The sequence below is a fragment of the Morone saxatilis genome, unplaced genomic scaffold (assembly GCF_004916995.1).
Source record: "Morone saxatilis isolate NCDOM2014 unplaced genomic scaffold, NCSU_SB_2.0 Contig3, whole genome shotgun sequence".
Lineage (NCBI taxonomy): Eukaryota > Metazoa > Chordata > Actinopteri > Moronidae > Morone > Morone saxatilis.
Genome location: NW_023339873.1, coordinates 17,782,937 through 17,801,345, shown reverse-complemented (window position 1 = coordinate 17,801,345; position 18,409 = coordinate 17,782,937). Strand labels below are relative to the sequence as shown.

The window sequence follows — 18,409 nt, the reverse complement described above, 5'->3', positions numbered from 1 at the left end:
GACTTTAGCCTGACATGTAATTGAACAAGCAGCATAAACAAATTAACAGAATGGGCGGTTTTAACACTAATATTTGAATATAATGCAGGACGCCGTTATAACGCTTACCTTGCGGGGCAAAGGAAAGTAAACACTAAAGAAAACATGGCGTCCTACACGGAACAAATCTCAAAAACTACAAATGAATGAATGAACTTCTGTAACTGTTGTAGCATAAACAGCGCCACAGTGCCACCCTGTGACGTAAACAGGTAACTGCCTTACATATCCATAAAATATCAATATAATATATCACATTCAGGGGTCGTCAGTTAACTCGATAATAGAAAAGGGGGCTGAGAATGAGAATACACTTCATATACACATTGAGAAACAATAAAATAAAAATATATGAAGCTGAGTAGCTCAGGTAAAAAACAATTTGAGAAAAGTTACTTGAGAATCCAACACTCACCTGGATTTTGCTTTATTTAAAACAAATACTGATTACTTTCCTAATTTCCTAATAATTCCTAATAATTATCTCTAAGTTTCCACACACAGACATACTCTAAGCCCACTAAAATGAATAAATGCATACAGTACTTCTGCGGCAGCAGTGTGTGATTAATCAAACATGAAAGGGTTATTATCTGTCAAGATGTTTAAATTATGAAAGAGGAAAAATTGTGTGTCAAATAACAAGATGTCCTCCCGTGCATTAATTCAGTGAGCTCACAAAGCCTTGACTATACTTTCTTTGGCCCCCCTTTCTATGCTCTTTCCACCACTTCTTACAAGCATATACATTTAACGTCTGAAATCCTGACTGTGGGCATTTGTGTGTCTACAAACTGAATTAATGGCAATAAAGGTTATCTGTAAACATTAATACCCTCTCCATTTTGAATGAACAAAAAAAAGCGACAGCAGTTCACTCTTTTTTACAGCAAACTTGCTGAACTATTACTGCATTACGACAGCATCAGCCACAGAAATTCAAGGTTAGTAGTTTTCAGCTGTTCGTGCTGAAGAGAAGTGAAAGGTTATATTTACAAAATTCACTCCTACTAGATGTCGCACTAGAGCACCAGCATCTCAGAGCCACACAAATGGGTGCTACGGCCCACCAAACTATATTGACAAAACGAGTCATTTAACCTGGCAGATAATCACAAAATATACTTCAGACTGGACAGATAAAAATCACCAAATATGGTTTGGACTGAAATAAATCCTTAATTCAATGAGAAAAAAGCTGCTTTAGTCGCTATCCTGAAAGAACAGTTACACGCAAAAGGGGTCTCCAAAGCTTCATAGGGGGTCGCAAGGGCTTCTTAATCAAAAGGGGTCCTAGAAAACTTACATACATAGTAGGCCTATATCTGAGCATTGGGTTCACTTCTGTGAAGAAAAGTAAATGTAAATTGTCCAATAAAACAATGCCCAAGTATCAGGGAAGGAAACACTGAATTTAATTGTGAAAAAAGAAACCTATTAACAATGTTTCATTGTTAAAAAAAAACCAAAAAACATAATACAGACAGAGAATTGTATAAAAAGCAGGAAATAATCTGCTCAAAATGCACCCAAGTCACTTGCTTTACACAAACTTCTTGCAGTTACTGATTCTACTGTTTGGGTTCATTGTACAGTTTTTTAGGAATAAGCTTCTGTTAATGGAAGGTGAAGGAAAAATTGGGGTGCAGATGTTTAAATGTAACAGTTAGCTACCTGTTGGTTGTCCAATGACATAACCAATGACCACTGTGGTTTTCCTCCTATTCAGCCAGGAGGATTTTGCAGGTGCTGAGTAGTTATTTTAGTCTGGGGCCATGTAGGTGTGATATTTTTCTTCTCCCAGCAATATTTACAACCCAACCCCAAAATACTGAATGTTTTCTGGCAACCACATTGGTTCTCCTGTAATTTTGGCCTCATCCAGGGTGACAACTTGTATTTGAAAGGTGTACTTAAAGCACAGGGGGAGCTGTGTTTTCTTTTTTCTTCTTTTATTGTGTTTCATCAGGTCAGCTCACAGTCTGAGGTCTGTGGGACAGTGGTATTGTTATATAGTATCTCTAACCATATCTCATAACACCAACCTACAGGCCTGTCCGCAAACTCAGCCAACAAACAAAACAAAAGTTGAAGAGCAAAGTCCTCCCAAGAAGAACTACAGTGTCGATAATTTCAGAAGTTTACTTTTAAATGACAAATCCCTCTAGAGGCCAGAGTAGTTATGACAGGAACAAAGGAGGAAGTCAGGTAACGTTACTGAATCAGATCAAAAGACATCAGAAAACAGGCAACATCACCATGCATATATCAACTGCGCTGATGTTTGTATGATTCCAGCTACAGGTAATAAGCATTCTTATTTAACAATATCAAATGGTTTATGGACTGTACATATAGAGTGCCTTTCTAGGCATTGGACCACTGAAAGCACTGTACACTACATGCCACACTCAGCACCACCTGCACACATTCATACACTGATGGCAGCAGCTGCAAGGTGCCAACTGCCCATCAGAAACAGAAACTAAGGACACATTGTTCAGTATCTTGCTCAAGGACACTTCGACATACAGCGTGAGAGGAAGAGTCTTGACCCTGGTGAATGTCGAAGACGAACATACTGACAAAGAACAGGCCCCACTGTTTTCAACAAAGGTAACATGACTACATAAATCATTCCTTTTCATATGTATAATGTGTCAATGTGAGAGTAAGTCCATTGCCGCTGCAGGTGATTAACAAGCTGGAATGAGTTGGTCCTGATTCTGCATTAAGTCGCTTTGACAGGAGCTGCCAAGGAGCGAAGGTTGAGTCGTGATCTGCATTTTAACTGTCGACATAACTCAACAGATTAACCTTTTTTTTTAAACTACGGCTCACACTAAAGGGAGCGGGAGGAGATGGAAGGAGAGGAAGCTGTGCTGGGGGGTTAATGTGCCCAGAGGTCCATTTGCAAATCATTAAACATTGTAAAGAACTCTTGGAAGACAATTATTCCTGTGAGATCTGCCTCTGTATACATTTTTCACTGCAGACATTTTGATTTATCAATGCAGGGAAAGTATAGGTGTAACTGAAAGCATTACCATTCAGTGTGTCAGTGAGTGTGCACAATACCAGAGCCCTGGAACTGGCTCACCTAAATGGAATGAAGCCATTGTTAATGTTAATTCCACCAGTAGTTTTCCTTGTTTGACAAGCCAAAATGTCTGGGTCTATATCTCATGAGGAAATGATGACAATGTCAAATGATGAAAACCCTGAACGCCTGACTTAGACCCCTTGTTAAGTTAAAGTAGGAAGGAGTATGGCTGGGATATATGTGAAATCACAAAAGTCTATGTATTAATAACAGTTATAAAGGTGTAAGTAGTCCCATTATTGCACTTCCACTTAGATGAGCTAGTTTCAGGGTCCTGGTTTGTGCATGCTGGTTTACTGTCATAGCTTATTGCTACACTTGATGGAAATGAGCCATATTAGTAACACCTGTGATTTTGTTATTATGACAAATATCTGCTGTGAAAAAAGCCCATACTTAGCAATGAGGTACAGTAATGTGATTACTATTTCCATTTTCTATTTTGGATTGATTTCATTTAAATTTTACAATATCGATTCATAGGTCATGAGATCGATTTTTTTCCCCATGAAGGTTTTTTTTTCCCCCCATGAAGTTAACCCCAGTAGTCTCGTGCGTGATGACACAGCAGCGCGTTTACGTCAGGTTGACGTTCAAGCGCACAAGCGTGCATACACAAAATGACAGACGCAGGTAAAACCCCATTCAGCAAGCCGTTCCAAGTACAGTCTGATGTCTGGAACCATTTCGAATTTAAAACAACAGTGTTTGCTGTTTTACCAGCAGATAGATAGTTGACTTTTTCAGTGAGTTCAGTGGACAGTCTGGTTTCAGACCCAGCGCAGGGGCTGGAGGTGGTTAGCCTCACACCATAGTTGAATAATTTACCTGTTGTGTCTAATTAGCATTCTTGCTAACCACTGTAAACCTACATTCAGAAACACCTGGGATTTGTTGAGTTTTGAAGGGTGTGTGTGTTGGTTAACAGTCAGGATAGTGCATCTATCACCAGACATGGCTATTGAGTAATGGTGCACTTTATTTGAACTGGGAAATCAGAATTTCTAAGTTTCTACTTTAAATTTCAACTGGAACGCCCCCTGAAATGGAATAACCAACTAGGAAAGTCGGAAGAACCTCTCAAACCCCAACCTCAAAAATCCAAGATGGCTGCTCAACTAAATGAAGGCTGTAGTGATGTACTGTTTATTAGTGCTCCTGTCTTTTGTGTCTCATTAAATCAGTCTTACACACAGTACTTAGCGACTTCTGTCTGTGGACATGTTCGTATGAGCAAAGTACTGCGTAACATGTTGTTTTCAAATGGTATTGCTAACAATGGCTAATGACTAACCTGGCTAGAGTTTGGTTTTCCGACTTGTTGTACTTGAATGTGGTCAACTTCTGAGGTAAATGGAACGCACCATAAGTACCTCCAAACTGTAGGCTGGCCGTTTGTTAAGCCACCAAGTTTAGTTTCCTGTTTCTACACGTTTAAATACAGAATGTGACATCTGTGTGTTGAGACTTCAGATATTTTGTTACACTTTTTTCAATTAGTTTTGATGTTGAGCAATTAGTAATTTAATAGTTTTTTTCAGTGAAAAATCTGTAATTAGTAACTAATTACATTTTATTTGTAACTTAGCACAATGGACAAAGGGCCGAAAGGACATAAAACATGACCCCTTCTTTATGTACATTGCTGGCAATGTGTAAACACAGCTTTAGGTTACCAAAACATTTACTTAAGTAGCCTGCCGTCCTTTTGTTCATAAAACATGAATTCATTTTTTCGTGGTTTATCAGTGAAGAAAGTACCTGTTGTAACACACACCCACAGAATCAAATAAAAACCTGCAGTTTACAGTGAACCTCACAGCATTAGTGACAGAATTTCACTTGGCATTGGTAGGCAGCAGGGGCAAAAATACTACCAATCAACTCTATTCATTGGCTATAGAAACTCTCTGCTTTTATCACTTTAGCTAGCTCAGCAGGGCTAACCACTAGCTGGGCAGCAGCAGCACTATCAGCTGCAGCCTGAGCCTCTGCCTCTCTTTGTGGACTGAGGCTCATACAAATCCGCTTTGACTTTGACTTGTTATTAAATGTGAAGTAATCCATAACGCCCTCTACGCATATATGCCAGGACAGTGTTTGGCTGTCCAGAATGTGGGTCCCAACCCTGATAGCTGACTGCTGTGGAGCTGGTCCCCTGGCAGAGGGAGGAAGATTAAACTTCTCAACCAAGCCCTCCCTGTTGTTCTTCCACCCTGCACTGATGTCAGAATAGTTCAGAGGGTGATATAAGTAAAGTAGGGTGTTAGCTACATTGCTACAGTGATTATACGCAAGTTTTGTGGATGTTGTAGACAACTCCTGTGTGAGTGACTTTTTTTTTTCTTTTCTTTTTTACTGAGTATTTAACTGATTGATTTAAATTTGTTTTCTATGTACATTTGTCTACATATGCCACATAATGTCACACGATATTGGAAAAAAACTGAATGCTAAAGTGTATACATTGATTATTAAATGTTGAAAGTGGGGAATTCATGTCAATAGCCACATGACTCATGTGTGATCTCTGCACACAATAGCAATACAACAACACAAATGCTTGTTTAATCTCCTGTAAAACCACACAACCGTTCAGTCAGTGGCTGTGCTTTCTTAGGGTCAAAAGGAAGAACAAACAATCAAAATAATGCATTTGTTCCATGTTATCCTGCAAAGCTGTTATTTGCTCGTTGAGCTTGCTTGATCTTCGAGTGGTGATGGATGAGATTACAGTATACACCGCTGGAATGATAGGAGGAGTAGTTTCACTGTAGCTGCTGATCCCACAGAGGAATTTTACCAATCAATCTTACCAAAGCAGAATGTGATACAGTCAGCTCGTCCCCTGTATCAACAGGACAAATTCAGCACTTCCTTTAGCTGCACATCTTAGAAGAATGACTCAGCTAACACTCATAATGACTAAATAAATATATAGGTACAACTGTTGCTCATGCTGCAGAAATATCAAGCAGATTGGACTTGATGTTGATCTAGAGCTCTTCTGGCCAAACGTTACTTACTGTGAAGGGTGAGGAGGGGGATAAGAAAAGTGTTTAAATTTCCCCCCCCCCCAAAGCCAATATTTCACAGTTTTTGATGGTAAGGCTTGGGATATTGCATATTAATATGTTAATCTATAATGAAAAGATTAGCTGTAAAGACTGCATCTCTTGCTCATCTCTTGACATGAATTATTCAGAGAAAGCAAGAGGGACAGCAGGTGGCCACTTTAACCTTTCATAGGTAATCTAGATTTAAAGTCTTTCCATTTAAATCCAGGAGATGGAGAAGGAAAAACATCCCTGTGCACTGGGCCTTTGGATGGTTTGCAATTCTTCCAATTCCCAGTATGTGCACTTGGTTTGAGAAAAATAAAACCCTGATACATGCCTATGCAAAAACAAATAAGCAATGACTCAGAGGGACATAATAGGTCAGCCGGCTCTAGCAGGGATCTTTACATTTAATTCTCTAGTTGAAGACTCCAAATATAACATGTAAAAACACAAAATAGCAAGAGCTGGCCTCCAGTTAGGTTTTGCTCATATCAAGCAAGATTCTTCTTGCCTTGCAAATAAGGACTATTATGTGAGTGGTTGTTTTTGTTCTTAGAGTAATTGCTTGTTGTCGTTTTTTCAGTGCAGTATGAGTCGTGAATGCACTTTAATGTTCGGAGTGTAATGATGGAAAGCCTCCAGATAGAGATTTGCAGAAAAGTAGGGCAACCCATAACTTTATTTTTTTCCCCAAAAGAAAAAAATAACATTGCATGCCATTAAGCAACTCTGCATCGTATGAAATATTCTGTAATGGAGAGGGTCATTAAGCCTCGTTGAGCACGGGTTGGAATGCTAAATGACCTCCACATGTACTACACAACTTCGGCACATTCTGTACAGTAAAAGAGGAGAGAGGAAATCTAATTATTATTTTTTGCTGTTGAGTGTCACTTTGACACTTTGAATAAATATATAATTTACTTAAATGAGAATTCTTGATAGAAAACGTTTTTATGGATGTGTCTACAAATGAGAATTTGCCGGACATAATTATCATAATTTTATCATCTATATCTTTAATTAATATTTTACACAAATAATGGAGCAAAAGACTGTGTAATGTGAAAGGAGTAACAAACCCCCTGACAATGATCACCAAATTCTGTAGTTCCACTTAGCACTGCAGGCTTTTTTAGTCTCTTTCAGCTCATTGTTTTGGTTTTATGGCCTGCAGCTTAAACAGTTTTGGTTTACCCTCACTTCTCTCATCAGTGTTGTTTTCAACCAAAGCAGACAGCTGTTTTCTGTTAAAAAAAATAAAAAATGCCTTGCTAATATACGTGCTATGGTAATCACAGTGACACCATTTGTTGGTGCAACAATGGTTTAAAGGGACACCCAACTGTGTTGGTGCAATCAATTAATCAAATTTAATTAATTATCAGAGATAATAAATAATAACTTTGATTAATATTAAAGTTCCTCAGGGCACCAGCCTTAAAGAAGAGAAACAATAGCAAATGATTGATTCAGTCTAATAAAATAAACTATACATTTGGAAATCTGATTAATTGTATGAATAACTATAACCAAAATTACCATTAATGACTTCAGTTAAAGGATTTAAAATTCTGCATAGAAGAGGCTAATATCACACACTGTTGTGTGAAATTAAATAGGCCAGCATGTAAAAATACAAGCATTTATAAGAAAGATAATAAAAGCAAAACAAATGAAACGCGCAATATGAAATTTAACTAAAAGGACGTGTGCGCATGCGGAATTGCATATTTTTCTCAGTAGTTGGTGGACACCAAAACAGAGCTAAATGTGGAGTGAATACTGGACCTGAACTGTCAGGTGACCAGAAACATGCTTCCATTCCATTAATGCTAATGTTGCTCCGTGTCTGCTGAATATGTAAACTGTTTGCTAGCACGTAAGCCATATCAGCTGTAAAAGAGGAGATGCATATCTACTTTTAGCAATTGTGTTTTTTTTTTTTTCTGATGCCCCCAAGAAGATAAATCAGTTAATACTGTTTTTATAATCTGCTCTTCATAGTTTGATTTTATCATAACAAGAATTATTGTTTTTGAAATATCAATGTCCTTTCAAAGATACTTGTTATGAGAGTTACTAGTTGCATTCAAAAAACATTCAAAGAAAGATATTTGAACAACTCTGGACTATAGCAGGCTGCAGACACATCTGTAATTTAACACACTCACCAAATTGTTCAAGTGCTCACTTGCCAGCTAACTTGCAAGCTAACAAAGTAAAAGGCTATAAGGCATCTCTAGCTGCTGAAGCTGAAACGTTGCTTTTGACTTAGATATTGTGCACGAGCTGAATGTTAGACGTCCTGTGTGCCAAATCTTTTCATTTTATATTAGTGCTGCAGGCTACCTGCCAGGCCCAAGGCTGTGGTTGGGGATGTTTTTTTTTTACCAACATAACCTTGATGATGTGCACAACAACCACTTACTGAAAGGAGCAAAACACCCCGAGACATTTCCATAAAAAGCTAGAGTATGATTAATGCTCCTTGCATTTTTGGGTCTATTTTGTTGTTTCAAAAGGCCAAATGTTACCACAAATTAGATACTTTCCGCACGTGAAGTTAAATAGGACGGTGTTTTTGAACAGTCTAAACCATTAGTGGTAAATGCTTTTAATTTGAGTTACTCAGAACTGAGGAAGGGCTTCTTTCTAATCTCACTGTTTTTCATTAACACTCTGCAGTCACACAGGGAGAAATGGTAGAGAGAGTAAGAGACAGCAATTTCTCCATTGACAGCAGACCCAATAAACCCTGAATGTGGCGCAGCCACAAGGGGCACAGTGGGGTGAGGTGCATCATGCTCCCATTTTCTTGGCAGAAAAGACATTGCTTTTTTGAGGTTCATATGGCTCTCTATACCTGTACATAAAACTGCTGGATGCCAGCTGAATTCACTGGGTGTGTCGAAACTCGTTCTGTAAATGTAGGAAAAGAACTAAAAAAAAAAAAAAAGGGAGGCAAGTTGAGAGACAGTTACAACAAAAATACAGATACAACAAAAAATAAATTGCCATGCATTACCACAATAGAGCTCCTCCAATGAGAAAGAGAAACGAACACCACAATTACTTTTACCTTATTTAATAATGGGGTAATGTTACAATGTGCAAAGTGTAATTTGTTCATTCTTACGTGTATCACCAAGCAATTACCCAGATCTGACCTGCAATAAAAATCTGAATAATATTTTAACTAATGTCTTTGATTGGAAATACACAGTTAATATAGCACACTCTTTTTTTTTTTTGTGTTTGTATCCAGCACTGTTAAACCACGCGTCAATGCCCCATGCATACATTTTTTGGGGGATGACTGTGTCGGTCCTGAGATATCTCAACAACTACTGGTCTGATTTTACATGTCATTTTGTACAGAAATGTATGAACTCCTGAGGATGATTAAATCATCTATGAAATAAAAAAGGCAGAAGTATTGATTCTACGTTGATGGCTGATTTTGAAACCAAATTAAAAGCACTAGTTTATTGTCGAACAAACCTTTTTTTAATCATAACTGACACTGAATCAGCACTGATTCATTTATCTAAAAGCATGTCTGGGATTGAATTATAGTTTATTTTGGTATAGTGAAGCAATGTTACATTAAGTAACAAACATTTTCGAACATTTGTACAACATATTGTTCTAAACCTGTGGATAAAGTTTAAGAAAACCTGCTTTTAATAAGAAAAATAAAATAAGCTAACTCATGAACATTTCCAAACATTCAGTGACATTAAGAACTTGAATTTATTTATTTCTTAACAAAATAATTACATGTGCCTTGGAATATTTATTGAGTGAGTAAAATACTTATAGTTCCTACCATATTAAAGGAACAATTTTTCATCTGAAGGTCTTCCTTATGTCGTCTTTGTCTCAGCATCTCTCTCCAGTGCTCTCTCTGAATCGCTGAAGATCAGCTGCAATGTTCCTTCGTTTTGCGGTGCAACAGTGATAGACATGAAAACTCCCACTCTAATTATATATACAAACTAAGATTTAAAAAAGAATTTAAAAAAATTGAACACTTAAAAACTCTAATGGCCAGGGCAGTTTTGTCAGTATTCAAAACAGGAAATCAGAGAGCATGCTGACATGTTGAACTAAAATAGTGACCATGGTAAATCTGCTTAAACATGAGTATTTTAGCATTATCAGCATAAAGATGTTAGCATGCTGATATTAGCATTTAATTCAATGCACTGCTGTGTACAGCCTCACAGAACTGCTAACATGGCCAAACACTCAGACTTGAATCTTCAGATTTCCACTGACTGTATCTCACTGACTACAGTGTGTCTTGGTTGTTGTTAAAATGTGAGAGATGGTTATAGTTGACACAAAAATACAGTCATGTTTTTGCTGTCCAAGCACTCACACAACTTGCATCTTCCTCCACTTTAGGTGATTCGAATTTGTTGAGCTTTGTCTGTTGACTGCCAAATATTTCCTTGTCATTGCACCCTGGACCATTTACCTGACTCATGTACATGCTTTGAAATAATTATGCTTGGTTCATGTCACCTCTGAAGTATCAGTATCCATGAAGGAGCGTTTGACTGATGTAAAGAACAACGCTGTGGCTTTAGTTACTATTTTCTAGCTCCTCAGTAGAGGCAGCTTTGTCAGTGTAATCCACTCTGACAGCCTGATAGTTTTCTATTTCCTGCCACCCCACCTCTCTGCAGAGCTCCACTTAAGAGTTGACTAAAACATTTTGTTCTGGGTTGACATAAATGGTGCAAAGAATGATAATTTCTTTACAAATGTATTAATTACTGGTGAAAAGCTGACAGGGGGTCTGCATACGATGTCACTTTGCAAAGGTAGGCAGTTTTTCCTCTGCTCTTCACTACATTCCACCCAGAGGCTATTTTAAATACTTTGGTAATATGTTCAGTCATTTTAAACTCAGGGGAAGGCAGGTGATTTTTTTGTTTTTGTTTTTTTTTTTGTGATGAACACCTACCTGTACTGTGTATATAATGATACAGGGGCTACATCAGATTGTTTGCTGTTTGCAGGAGTTTGGGGATTTTGTGCTGACAGATAATCTTTAGCTGCAGGAATGATTCACTGTTTGAAGTTGCTAAAGCTTCACACATTTAATCCCTTACCTTGTAACTCATTAGATAATGTGTAATGCATCTGTTCTTCATTAAGTGCGGTGTGATTTGCATTTGAATGTGGCGCGCTTCCAGCTATCAAAGCTTTTGTCAACATATTGTGCTTCAGGACCTTTTAGAATGAATGCTTTTTGATGCACAGCCATCAGTCTCAGAAGGGCCTTCATTAAACCTTGAAATTCTTAAACATGTCACAATCTGGTATTTTGTGCTGTGAAGCACCAATTCTGACTTTGATACCAATAGTAATAAAAATAGAATTAATCATTACTCAACAAATGTACTAACACTTTTTCTAAAAAAAAAAAAAAAAAATCTAACCCAACCACATGTGCTCTAAACTCCATTCTAGGCAACCTCACAAAAGAACTGTTCAATCTGCTATGAAGCTGTCTTCTCAGCATCATCAATAAATCTCTCAGTTCTAGTATTGTACCTACTGCTTGAAAAATGTCCATGATTATTCCTTTACTGAAAAGACCTAACCTTGATCCTCAAACTCTAAGCAATTACAGACATATTTCAAATCTCGCCTTCATGTCAGAACTGTTGGAAAAGGTGGTGGCTATCCAAGTCATAGCCCCTCTATCTAAGCTACTGCAACTGCACTAACCAGGATAGCAAATTTTAAGTTTACTGCCATGGATTCTGTTCTTATATCTGTCCTGCTATCACTAGATTTGAGTGTTGCCTTTGACACTGTGAACAATGACAGCCTCCTTGAACGTCTTGAGAACCTTATTGCTCTCGAGGGGCTGATGTATGCCTGTTTCTGCTCATATCTGAGTAACATAATATACAGAATACAGTACACATGGGAATACTTGGACCATTTTTGTTGGCCAAATCTTCAAAAAAAATACTACACAAGTTATCATTGCTATGCCAGTGACACACAAAAATATGTTCTTGTAACAGCCAAAGCTGCCAGAATCTAGTCTGATGTCCTCCAGATGTCTTTGCATTGACTATCAATAAAAGTGAAGGCTTGTTTCAAAATCCTGATTGAATTGACTGGCCCCTGCTTAAATCTCCAATCTCCCTACTATGATCCAGTATGTATGAAGAATTAAAGGAGCTGGATGTAGAAAAACATATCTTTATTTTTGTATTTATCTTTAGTACTCTTGACTACTGTAATGCTTACAGGTCTCTATAAAAAGTCAATCAGACAACTGCAGCTGATTCAGTACGCTGCTGCTAGTCCTCACCAGTGACATGGCGGGACTTTTCCACTAGATGCAGCAACGGGCCTATAGGTAACTCTGTGTATTTTGGTTGTGAGCTGTACCCTGTATAGTGTAGCAGTCTAAAACATACATCAATACAACAACAATACGTCATTCAATAGAATGAAACAAATTTAAATGCAGCGTCACACATATGAAATGATACATAATTTTATAGGACACATACTAGTCAGTTAAAACACATTGCAGTGCATTGTTATCACATAAAACAATTACATACATCTTGAATATCCCGATAAAGATGCTAGTTTAGCGACAGGGCATTATCAGCCATATTTCTTTTACATACTCACTTCAGCTCACAACAGCTGAACTGGCCCGATGGTTTTGAGGATGCAAATCTGGCTATGACCTTGGCGATAAAACTCTGAATGTCTTTTACTAGTCTCTTTTCAATTGATAGCGTGGCAAGCACATTAAGACATTTGTTGAACATAAAGTTTCAGAATAATGTTTTTATCCTTTTCAAGATAGAGAAACAACTCTCAGCCTCCAATGTTCTCATGGGGTTTGATCTGAATGTGGAGGAGTTTGACTTTCTCTGAGAGGGTTAGCTGGAGGTTGTTCTCCACTATGACGTTGAGTAGGGCAACAGCATCACTGCAGACACTGAGCTCCTCTCTATCATAGAGAAGAGAGGGCTCAGTTTCACCTTGTTTATCATTAGGTGTGCATCAGCTGTGCAGTGAGAGCTGCGTGTGAAAAGTACTTTTTGAGTCTGATGGAAATCTCTGCACAACAACGTGGCACTTTGACTTCCTTTGAACCAAATTGCTCCTTCACATAGGCCATAATAATTGGGCACACTTCAGTGGCTTTTAGCTGGTAAGTCCCAGGTCAGGCCATCTCTGCATTGTGCTGTCAGTGTCTTTTTTTTTCTGCAACTGGATGGGCAGGACATCAGCATTTGGCATAACAGAGTAAAAGTATGTTTCTGTAAGAAACACAAGAAAAAATTAAATAATATTTTTCATTAAAATATGTATTTCACAGTTGTAATTGCAGGAGGGGACGAGCCCCAGCACCTTTAATGGGCCACACATTTAAGACCAGTCAAATCCAAGACACATCCGTAAGACCAGTGAGAATTGATTTTTTTTTTTTTAAATCCTACTGTTGGTTTAAGCCAGGGGTCAGTAACCTTTACTATCAAAAGAGCCATTTAAAAAAAATAAAAATAACAATCTGCCTGGAGCCGCAAGACATATTTGAGCCTTATAATGCTAATTTCTCACTGCAGATCAAGCATACTGGTAAGCCAGCGTGTGTTGGTGGTAAAAGCGAACAAATCTGTCCAAGCAATATTAAATTCTCCAATGAGTTATTTATTCGTGAGATTTTTCTTATTTGGATTTGGAATCCATAGATTTTCATCCATAGATGAAAATGTGAAAGTAAGTGTTAAAATAGTGCCAAAATACAGGTCTGCTGCTTCATTATGAACTGTTAAGACCTCTTAGATCATTTGCACCAGGTATGCTTACTGTCACAAAATCCAAACTAAACTTGCACAAGCAACATTCAGTTTTTCAGTGATCAGAAGTAACAAAGTACATTGACTGAAGTGCTGTACGTAACTGAAATGTTTGTACTGTTGTACTTCACTATTTCCATTTTATGCAACTTGATACTTCTCCACTACATTTTAGAGGGAACTATTGTACTTTTTACTCTGCTACATTTATTCAACAGTTATAGTTACTAGTTACCATACAAACTAAAGGCTCTGCACACCCACAATTTTTTTTTTAATCACTCTGGCTTATTAGACCTCTAGTCAGGTGTTAGTTGGGTTGAAATACTGTTTTCCCAGATTTATGTGAATTTATCAAACTATATCCACTAATAATAACTGGGTAAGTTGTCTCACCTTAGGTACACCAAATTGAGCAGAAGAGCGAGTGAGACCTTAGGAGTCCAGTACTATTTAGGCAACGTAAGTGAAAACACCTGTGGGTGGACTATGTGTGCAGGGCCTTTAAGATTTTACATACAAATTATATCTCAACCAGCTACAACCTTAAAATGCTTTTTATGTATTTTGTAAAGCTCTTTGAATAGCCTTGTTGTTGAAAGTTGCCATACAAATACATTCTTCTCTCCTTTCCTTTATTCTTCTTAAAGGATATACACACTGTTATGCAGCAATCATCCATCATTTTATCAATTTTATTTCAGTTATATAAAGCCTTCAAGCCATTGTCAAGAAGAAATCTTTAGCACAAAAGAGTTTGAATGTGAGACAGTGTTTACAAGCACAGAGTAGCCTATTAGACACTTTTTCCACTTCTATTCTGGGCTGCTAGTGGGGAAAGAAAGTGTTGACCATTATACTGATAGTGAATTGCCGTAAAGTGCATTCTAAAGTAATTTGAAGTCCTGCTTGCCTCCAAATGTATTGCCACTATCAGGAAAGTACTCATAACCCAGTGCACAGCTTTCAAAAACAAAGCTGTTTCCATGCCACATTAACACCTTTTATTATTGCTTTAAGCCAGGCATCTTTAGCTGCAATTTCAGCTTTTTTCTAATGCTCATTACTGCCTATGAAAAGCCTAAACGCACCTGCGTATTTGCCACAGTCAGATGCTCATACTGCAGGCTCCCTGTTTTCAAAAATCCATTAAAAAGAGCTCACAGAGACAAACTGCTGCCAAGATGAATGTAATCCATCAATTTAAGCAGTGAGTGTATTTTTCCACTAACATGACTTCATAACACCACAACACTTGTAGTTGAGATAGAATCAAAACTAGCTTCACTCTGTCATTAATGAATGTGAAGAGGCATTTTCTGTTGGTGTGTTTTTATCCACTTTGGGTCCATTTTCTCTGGATCTGTGTGAGTGTTGAAATGTAGCCTACTATTTTTTACTTGCGTATGTGTCTACACAGCTTAAAATACAGTTATTACACTTACACACAGTAAAAACAAAGTGTGTATAGTGCGCCTCGTGATGCAAGGTGGTAGAGCAAAAATGTTTTTGTCATTTACAAAGCAAAAATACCAAATGAACATTGATCAAAACTGTTTGCTGATTTATTTTCAGCCAACTCATTGATTAATCAAATAATTATTTCAGCAGAGAAAGCAATGCGCTGTATTTACCTGTTTGTTGTAGCCACAAATCCGTTTCTTCATTGAAGCCACTTACTGAAGTGACAAAACAGTGAGGGAAATTTTACATTTTAAATATCTACAGCAAAGATTTGTTCAATTTAATGCAAAGCTGAGTCATGTCTGAAGAACACTGCTCTGCTGTCTGCTTAATTACCAAATGATGGACTTTGTTATGCAACACACCAAAGAAACTGGCCCTAGTGCATAAGAAAATAAAAATGTGAGAATACCTGATTACTGTACAACTGTAATAATTAGGCACCTGGTAAAAAATTACAAATGCTGCTGTTTTTAATGCATTTTGGAAAGCAATTCTATAAACTCAGAGGAGACAAGCCTGCACTGAAAAACAGTGGAAGCTTCGGAGTGTATCCAGTTGCAGGTCAGGACTTTATATCTTTATATACTGTACAGCTGATTAGCCCGGGTTAAGACAGGAATTCTTTGTTCATGTTAATGGTACAAATGTTGCATCCAGACTACATCCTCAATGATCAAAAGGACTTGGCGAGGGGAGCAGGAAACTCATCACATTGTTCATGTATTCCACGCAGGCTCCATCACCCCCTTCGCCCTCAGCTAATGAACCAAAGTATGAGAAGCGCTGGCTGGATGCCGTCTCCCTGCCCTTGTTGATGGCCAGAGTCTCCAGATACAAAGCTGGCACCGATAAATTAAGGTAAGGGTAATCCAGCATGATATAATTCACCTCTAAGGTGCACAGTTCACTGAGCACAGTTGTTGGCTTAGCAAGCACTTTTCATTTAGGCAGGAGGATGTTAATGCCAATATCTATGCACAGGCATAAACGGCTTAAAAGGTCACCGCAGCTGTGAGGCTCTGGCTCAGAAGGTGTGACTGAGAACACTGGTCGAACTTGTAAATGCATTTGATTGTTATGCCTGTCCTTTTTGTATTGATTTTCATGTGTACAGTAAATTCACAGTTTTTATTTGGAAGCTTTTTAAATCTTTTTTTTTTATTTCCAAACTGGGGGGGGAAAGGTTTGTTGTTTCTGTACAGAAATTACAGAAAGTTCTACTACTATTTGGCAGTCATAAATTACAGGTCCCATAGGGCATGCTAGTATACACGGCTGAATCATATTCAATTACTCCATCTTTTTTCTCTGTATCAACCATAACATATTTTTGTATTTTTGTTTGTTTTCTGTCATTTTCACATAGTCATGTGCTTTTTTGGGGGGGGGAGTAATGGCTGATAACCACTTAACTCTATTTGTGTAAAACGCTAATGACAGACATTAATTACATAACTATTATTATCCAAGTCTAACAAGAAAAGATTCTTAACACCTTCAAATAATTACTTTCATCACATTTAATATTCTGGCAACCTTCTGGGTCTAAATCCAACCTTATTGTGACAATTTAACTTTGAATATGACCATATGCTTTGCTTGGGCATATGAGCAAAACAGGGAGCTTAATGAAATATGTATTTTTATCTTTTCTAATTAGTTTTTATTGAAACTGGAAATTATTCACCGTAGTCAGTGGTCCTTATAATTTCTTGCACTCTTGCTGAGCAGTCTCTTACTCTTTAGGGCGTGTCTAGTTGTATAATTCAAGAACAGCAGGTACATAAGTAAACAAATAAAATAAAACAATGGGACGCACTGCAGTTAATTAAATGTGTTTATTAAACTTATTTGTTGGACACCTCATTGCGTATTATCTGATTTTAAGCCCAAGGCAGCTGCCAAAGATAAGGAAAAATAACATACTTTTGCTGTCTATCATCACCCCCCCATCATCTATAAAATCATCCATCAATCTCCATTGTCATCATCATCGTCCTGCCCCAACCATCATCAGCTGTGGAATCTATAAGTGTAGTAAATAATTATACTAAAAGAAAACTATTAAAAATACAATATTCTTTTTCGTGTTATTTTACCCAAAAAAAGTGTAAGTGGTTATTCAGTCATTAACATAATAACAAATGAAAGAAAACAGAACGCTTTAAAGTGAGCAAAAATTCAGTTCTACAGTGTAAAAATTTAAATAAATGCATAAGAAATGCATTTACGTACAGAATGATCACAAACTCTCCAACTGTAATACTATGGCATATATTGTAGATCCAATTACAATCTTTCATATTTTAAAATGATCATTAAAAAACACTGCAGTAAAAAAGTTGCTATTCATAGCACAGTTCACATCACTGTCTGAGGACTGCTCAGATACCTCGGTAAGGAATTCCTCTTTCCTTCTAGGCTGTATTTGGATAAATCAACAATCCTGTTATACAAATTCTGTTAGATTTTAAGTCAAATCAACAGTTTAATGACTGCGTAGTGCAGAGTGAAATATAGAAGAAATGTATTGATGAGATTTGGAGCTTAGTCACACTAAGTCTAATAACCCAGTGCTGAATCAGGAATAGAAGAGTTCAGTCAATAAGGAACCTTGGAGGCAAAGAGCACGTCAATATCAGAGTTTGCTCTGTTAAACATGCCTGACATGGGTATATGAGAATGCACAGACACATATCAGTGTGGATAATAACAGGGGTAAACAGCAGAGAATCTTTGACAAGATGATCTCAAGGGAGCATGATCAGACTGACTGTTTGGTTGGTGAGATAACTTACGATAATCATTTATGTTCTTAAAGGTCCAGTGTATAACGTTTAGGAGGCTCTAGGAAATGAAACAATGTTCATAGGTATGTT

At 37.5% G+C, this 18,409-nt stretch overlaps 1 protein-coding gene across 1 annotated transcript in view; it reads left to right on the top strand.

Annotated features, from left to right (window-relative positions):
• Positions 1-18,409, top strand: part of sntg2 (syntrophin, gamma 2) — a gene marked incomplete in the record, with an annotated part of 68,976 nt that overhangs the window by 17,606 nt on the left and 32,961 nt on the right. Inside the window, 1 exon segment of the mRNA XM_035673379.1 lies at positions 16,264-16,388. Within this exon segment, the coding sequence (XP_035529272.1) occupies positions 16,345-16,388 (44 nt within the window).